Source organism: Heliangelus exortis, chromosome 2 (genome assembly GCF_036169615.1).
Source record: "Heliangelus exortis chromosome 2, bHelExo1.hap1, whole genome shotgun sequence".
NCBI lineage: Eukaryota > Metazoa > Chordata > Aves > Apodiformes > Trochilidae > Heliangelus > Heliangelus exortis.
The window spans coordinates 127,741,242-127,748,399 of NC_092423.1; the positions used below are offsets into that span (position 1 = coordinate 127,741,242).

The following is a 7,158-nucleotide window of genomic DNA, read 5'->3' on the forward strand; positions in this document are numbered from 1 at the left end:
CAAGTAAACGTAGCTGCTCAAATCACTCTCTTGGACAAAGGCAAACATCTTCCATTTTCTTTCATGTGGGATTGCTACCTTCTTCAAAGCAGAAGCTTTTACCTCAAATTGAGTGGGGGTTGGGAGACTGCTATGCTCCAGTCTATCTGATCTGTTCCGTTCTGAAGCTCTTTCTTTGACTCCTAAAAAGCTAACATAGGATTTTACCAAGGAAGCTATTCAGAATAGGTATTAGAATGTAATCATTACGAGCATCAAATTCTACATTTTAAAGATTTTTTATTTCTAATTGCTGCCCAGACATCTCTCCTTTCTAGAGTCAGTTTGTTTTGGTTTTTCCCTTGGGAGAAAAAACAAAACAAAACAAAACCCAAACAAGGAACGAATGCAAGCTCTGTTCCTTCCCCTACACAAGCCACCTAATTTTGGTTTCAGTATGATTTGAGTTAGAAATTCCAACAGCCACATTACCGGCTGCTCAAAGGGGCGTCTCACAGCTTCCGAATGAACGCTGCTGGCAAACAAAGGGGCTCAGTTGCATCTCTGTGCATTAATAACCGATGTCCCACTGCATCAGACTCTGCGGATTGTTGTGGGGATTTTTTTTTTTTTTTTTTTTTTTTTTTGTGTCTGCAAAATGGAGATCTCACAACTGAAAGGAGATAAAGGGGAACGTGCCTGCTGGAACATCACGCTCAGAGTTTTGTTCACATGAAACAAAATTGACTTCCCCTTAACAATGAGAGACAAACCCAAAAATAAAAACAAAACCACGTTTATTCAATACAGACAGGTTAATTAAGACAGTAAGTCCTGTAAATCAGGAACACATTTCAAACACTCCGGTACGAAGTGCACATATTTAAAACCAACAGCTGCATCTTGTATTCGAGCCATTGAGTATGTCAAGGAAGGGTGGATTCGGGTGTTTTGTTTTCTTTCGGTTTTTTTGTTGGTTTTTTTTTTGTTTGTTTTTTTTTTTTTTTTTTTGGTAGAAAAAACTTGTTTCGGCTACCTTATGTGAACAATGCGTCTCAGGCTCCATTCTGGAGGCTTCACAATTTTAAGTCCAGCTGCCTTCCAGCTTTGATATTCACATTTTTAAAACTGCTTCATACAGTCACAACGGGAAAATAATAATAATAAACGTTAAAATAATATTAAAAAAACAAAACAAACGAGCCCGGGAGGGGAAAGAAAACACCTCCCGCCGGGGTCAGCGAAAATTATTGCAAATGGCTCCTGGGAGACGGAGCCCGGCGGCGGAGCAACCCCGCGGCGGCCGGGGACCGGTGGGGGGGGGGTGTCGGCGGCCCCGGTCGGGCTGCCCCGGCGAGGAGGGGGGGGAGAAGGAGGAGGAGCTGCTCCCGGGGAAGGGGGGTGGGGGGGGGGAGAAGATCACAACAACAGCTCGGGGCGGGCGGCGTGCGCGGCTTCCGCCGGTTGGATATCGTCGGGGCTCGGCGCCGCGCCGGGGGTGACCTTGGGGGGTGCGGGGGGGGGGCAACACCCAACACCCACCCCACCCGACCCCACTGCGTCCGGTCTGTCCTCGTCCGGCAGCGGGAGTTGGGGGCCCCGCCGCGGGGGAGACTTACATCGCGGCGGAGCCAGCACCGCGCTCCCGCAGTCCGCTCGGCGGAGGGGCCCCGCCGCGTCTAACGTCCCCGTCCGCGCTCCTCTTGCCCCGGCCGCCGGTCCCCGCCGGCTACTGCAGGGGCTGCAACGCCGCTGCCTCCGCCGCCTCGACGTCCGCGCCGCTGCTCCCTGCCGAGGCGCTGCCGCTGGAGGCCGTAGAGGCCGCAGCCGCCGCTGCCGCCGCCGCTAGCTGCAGCCGCCGGACGGCTTCTTTGATGAGGTTGCCGGAGAGGATGAGCTGCTGCAGGAGCCGGTGGGGGTCCTCCTCCTCCGCCGGTCCGTCTCCCGGCCCCGGTGGCGGTTGCTTCCTCCGGCGAGCGGCGCTCCGCAGCCAGCCCCGGCCGCACAGCTGCTTGGTCACCCGCTGGTGGCCGCTCCGGTCCGGCCGCGGAGGCTCGGAGTGCTGCTGGTGGGCTTGCGGCGGTGCCGGCCCCCGCGGCGCCAGCAAGGCGCCTCCGCTGCAGCGGGGCGAGTAGGGGGCTGCGCGGTCACGGGCGCTGCCCGGCCCCAGGTGCTTGGGGCCGCGGGGCGGCGGCGGCGCCCGCTGGGCGCTCAACTGCAGCACCTCGCCCAGCTTGGCCACCAGCGCGTCCACCTCCTTGGAACCCGCCTGCCCCACGGCGACCGAGCGCTCCAGCAGCAGGAAGCGCTCTCCCGGGCGGCACGGCATCTCGGCCGGCGCCGCACCCTGCCGGGCCGTGCCGGGCCGCAGCGGGACCGCGGCCGCCGCCCGCCGCCCCGCGCGCACGCCAGCACACGCGGCTCCGGCGGCTGCGGTTGAAGCTGGAGCTCGGCCCGCTGGGGTTGGTTTGTAAACAATGGGTGACGCGGGATCCCGGGCGCCTCCCACTGCGCCGAGCGGGGGGCGAAGGCTCCAACACCCACCGCCCTCCGGTCGCTCCCGCCCCCAACACCCCGCACGGCGCGAGGGGAGAAGCACCCAGCGCTGTAAGAGCGGCTCCTGCGGACGGAAACCGCTGATCCGGAGGAAGCCGCACAGCGCCCACCGATCACGCCGCTCCCTCTCTCCCCCCGTCTGCGGGCCGCGTGGACCGGCCCGCTTTCAAACCCCGCACCTCGGGTCTCGGAGGCGGGGCCCGGGTGATTGGCAGGAGGGGTGTGAGGGGGCGGGGCGGGCGGCCCGGCTGACGGGAGGAGCGGGGCTGACCCGCCACCGGAGAGCCGAGGGGCAGACGGGGGCTGCGCCGGGCGGGGAGGGGCTTTCTCCCTCTCAAGTGCCCGGAGAAGAGGCGGGGGGGCTACGGGGAGGGCGAATGGCACTCGAGCGCGGAGGGAGAGGTGACCGCCTGCCTACCGCCCTCCGTGGGGCTTCCTGCGGCCGCCGGGCCCGCTTCCCTCTCTGTCGGTATCGTGCCTGCCCCTTCTCCGCTGGCCTGATGGACGCTGCCCCGAGAGACTTCTCATAGTTTGAAAGGCTCTATGCAGGAGCGTACGCCGGTGCCTCGAAGCGCCCGGCGGGCTGCGGAGACGGCAGCGGTACCTGTTCCTGCTTTCCCTTCAACCCTGCCCGTGGAAGCAATCCTTGCGTCTTCCTAAAAGAATGCTGCCATTCTGCACCAGAGCCTTCAAGAGCGGGTCATTATGTTGCCATCCCCATTACAGCAGTCTCCCTCAAGACTCAGTTTGGAGACTGCAACACGGTCCTGCTACAGCACCCGGTCCTGAGGTGACAACGTTCCACTGTGGTAGCTCTGCTCGGTATGTCTGCCGTGTCCTCCATCCGGCAGCATGCTGATTTGGGGGTTGATTCTTTGGCATTTATGCTTAGAATGGCATAGAAATGCATTTGGGGTCTTATTTTCCTTCACTAGAATTGGCAAACATGAAGCAAGGCTGTACGGCCGTTCTCTCGGGTTTTCTACCTGCCTGTCAAATACTTCCATCACCTGGACCAAAGCTCTGTACTGCCCTTTCCTATCCCAGTCCTGTCCCTCCCCTTGTATCCATCACCACGTCCTTTAAGTGAGTGCTGAAATTTCTTCAATGAGCCCTAAATAACATTTTCTGGATGTCAGAACTCTTGGGGCACAGTCCAGAACACATTCATTCACATAACCGGGCGTGTGGTCACCACTGCCAGGGAACTGATAGTAAAATGGAAGTTGCTCACACACGTAACTGCCACCAGCACCGTGCCCTTGATTAATCAGTAAGCAGTTGGCAAAGGAGAGGGCATGTCCTTTGGTCTGTTTATCCATGTTTTCCTGAGCTACTTTCACTTGCTCTACCAGAGACCCTGAGCGTACATGCACGCGTTTGTGAATGTGCCTCTCAGCTGAACATGCTACTGGTCACTCCAGCCTAGATGTCCCAATCCATTGCTGCATCTCCAGGCTGGATTTATAAAAGCTGGTTATAAAGCATGCTGCCTAATTGTGTATTATTTATTCATGTATGTAGTTAATGTACTGATACTTTCTTACTTTCCAGCACCTTCTTGGTAACTGACAAAGCTCAGATAGCAGTGTTCCACAGATGGTGAAAAAGTGAAATCTTGTTTCCTCAAACCAAAATGTTTTTAAGAAAACACTTCCACCCTTATTCCCTAATTATGCATATTTTGAAATAACAGCAGGCCTAGGTAGATGCAGGGGTTGGATCTACTTCAGCTCCAAGGGAGATCAATATTCAGAGCACTCTTGAGTAGGTAATCTGGTATTCTGTACAAGCATAACTGCAATAAAATAGTACAGCTTATTTCAGCCTTATCTTCTCCTCCCACAAAAGGAAAATAAGCTACATCAGCAAAAGCTCAGTGCTGCTTGTGATTACATCTACACCTGGGCTTTCATGAACCCAGCAATGATAACCACAAATCGCACTTCGTTGCATCCCTCACCACCAGCAGTGTTGGGAAAAGTTTGCAGGATAGAGCAAATCGGTGACACAGGTGGGGAGCTCAGAGCACAGTCATAAGCAGAATCCTGATGTCCTCAGACTTTTTTTAATACAAAACCTCAGTGATGACTGGCTGACAGTTGACCAAGGAAGTATCTGCTGAGGATTTTTGGACTAAACTCACTGAAAATATGTATATTGAGTGCTACCAGTCATAGTTAATAGTTTTACCACCTCAACAAACTGAGTGTTGTAGATCAGCATATCTTAAGAAGTTATCAGGAGAAAGGCTTTTCAGATCACGTTCAAGAGGAATCAGGAACTTCAGCCATTTGGTACTCTACCTGCTCTCTTTGCAGTAGGAGTGAAAAACAAGAGAAGAGGGTGTACCCTATGCCAGATCTGAAGTTCCCACTCAAAGATTTACGTGGGAAAACTATGGCAAAGAGAGCTCAGTATGAATTTACATCATATTCACATCTATGGAGTGGATCTCAGCACGTCAGCACCCAGAGATCTTTCTGGCATTAAACTGTATTTAATGAAGGGAATAGGTCTAGAATGTCTGCACCCACAATCAGAGGTTTCTGGCAGAAATCACTACAGCAATTCACCAACTGTTTGCTAGTGTCTCTCTGCAGAAATAACAACAACTTCAGCATCTGGTTTTGCAATCAAGTGGCTGCTGGACACAAGGGTGCCCTGACACAGTGTTTGCAGGCCTGAGTGACAGAGTTGGCTGCCAGATCCACCTTGAAGAAGATGGGGCTTCAGTTGTAGCCACCAGGTTGTTTGTTTGAGTCCTAGTTAACTACAGCCAGGTATTTTCATTCAGACTGAGAGAATGCCAGCCTGGTTATCATACTTGGTCTTCAACTGCTGGCAATGACTTCTGCAGCACTGCTTCTACTTTAGCAGTTTACCACAACAGTTTCAATTAAAAAAACCCTCAAACCAAAATATTAAGGATAGGGGCAGCTTCTATAAAAAATAAAGGGATGGAAAGAGTTGCAAAACTGTTGACAAGATTTTTTCTGACCACCACCAACATTTCTCTGAGCAGTAGTTTGACAACAAGCATTGCTTCGATTCTTTGTTTCCCAGATACATTTCTCTGTTTTGTCAGTTTCTGTTTAGGGATTTCCAAAATTCCCACTGCAAATTGTTGTCTAACTCATTCTATTAGCAATATGTTACAGTTGCAGATTCCTTTATATTATTTATATTCCTTTATATTATTTATATATATGTTACAGATTCCTTTATATTATTAGTGTTATCTGCACTCTCCCTTTGTCTGCTTGTTTTTTACAGAAAACGGTCTTGAAGATATTTTTAGTAATACTTGACTTTCAGATATCCCTAGCAGAGGACAAAGTCTGAATTTTGTAAACAAGTATGAATTATGTGGATATCTATAAAATTTTGACATTTTGTGGTATTTTCTGAGGATGCATTTGATTTTCAAAGTATAAAGTCCAACTTATGTCTTTTACCTGTTGTACTGATCCTGTAGAGGTGGACAACTGGGTGTGAATTCTGAGCTTTAAACCTACTAAGGGCAGAGAAAAAAAACAGCTTAAATCATTTGAAGTCCACAATCCACAATCCATAATCTCAGTCCTTTAGCTACATGTGTATGTGATCATGATCATGCACATGATCTGACCTGTTATGTAAGCCAAATCAATGTGAAATGAAAAATAATATTTACATTTCAAACCCTTATTCTGGAGCTGCATGATCCCAGACTTCGACATTGTGTATAGAAATATATCAGGCTGATAATTTTGTGACAGAGACTATGGTAGTGTTGCACTGCAATGCTGAAGTGTTTATAGTGTTGTTTACAAAACAGTACGAGGGCTTTGAACTGGGTGAACTCAAGGACTAGGAGGTCCTTTCTAGTCCTTTCTTTCTCCTGGCATTTCTCATGTCTTTTATGTTCAACAGAAACTTCCATCATATCTATTAAACATGCAGAGCTTCATAACAAAGGTGTCAATGAAGTATGCTTGTGCAAAGTGAATTAATTTCCTGTGCACATTTTAAATGCAGAATGGGGAGAGGCCAGAATACCATCCAAATAAGACAAATTTAGATCCCTCAATAAGCATTTTGCAACCTCCATTTATAGTAGATTTCCAAGAACAAAAGGCGATCCTTTGGAAACAGCTGAGGTTGCTAAGTGACAGGAGTGTATTTACTGTGTCATAACTTGTGAAAGCCAAACACATTAAAATGGGGTAATTAATAAGCAGAAAGGTCGTGAGTCTTACCCTAACTCTCAGGGTAAATAAAAACTTGCTGGCCAACAGTCTTACGTGGTTTTAAATGCCCCGTCTGAGGCCTCACTGGAAATGGGAAAAATTTGTTGCTTTTGAAAATGCAGGCTTTCATTCTTAAGAAATTCAAATATGCATATTTTGCCCCAACACAAAGCTGAATTTTGATGTATGGGATTTATTTCTTTCATGCATTGTTTCTGTTTATCCTCAGTCAATTACCTAAGAATTTACATAAGGGGTACTTCTTCCAGGTAAAGCTGGGAGCTAAGTCGTCGCTTGTGAGGCTGAATTGCTTCTTTTTGCTGAAGTTATCACTGTTTTTTACATCTTTTAGAAAAAAGAGATTATCTCCAGGCAAAAAGCTAAATCTGAC

The 7,158-nt window shown here is 49.8% G+C and overlaps 1 protein-coding gene across 1 annotated transcript; it reads right to left on the reverse strand.

The window, feature by feature from the left end:
* Positions 1–759: 759 nt before the first annotated feature.
* Positions 760–2,686, reverse strand: LOC139793380 (GSK-3-binding protein-like). Its single transcript, XM_071737967.1, has one exon. It carries the CDS (start codon positions 2,306–2,308, stop codon positions 1,709–1,711), a length of 600 nt encoding a protein of 199 aa, XP_071594068.1. The 5' UTR covers positions 2,309–2,686; the 3' UTR covers positions 760–1,708.
* Positions 2,687–7,158: the final 4,472 nt, after the last annotated feature.

Excerpts from the sequence above, each read along its gene's own strand:
- LOC139793380 (XM_071737967.1), bottom strand. The coding sequence starts at position 2,308 with ATGCCGTGCCGCCCGGGAGAGCGCTTCCTGCTGCTGGAGCGCTCGGTC.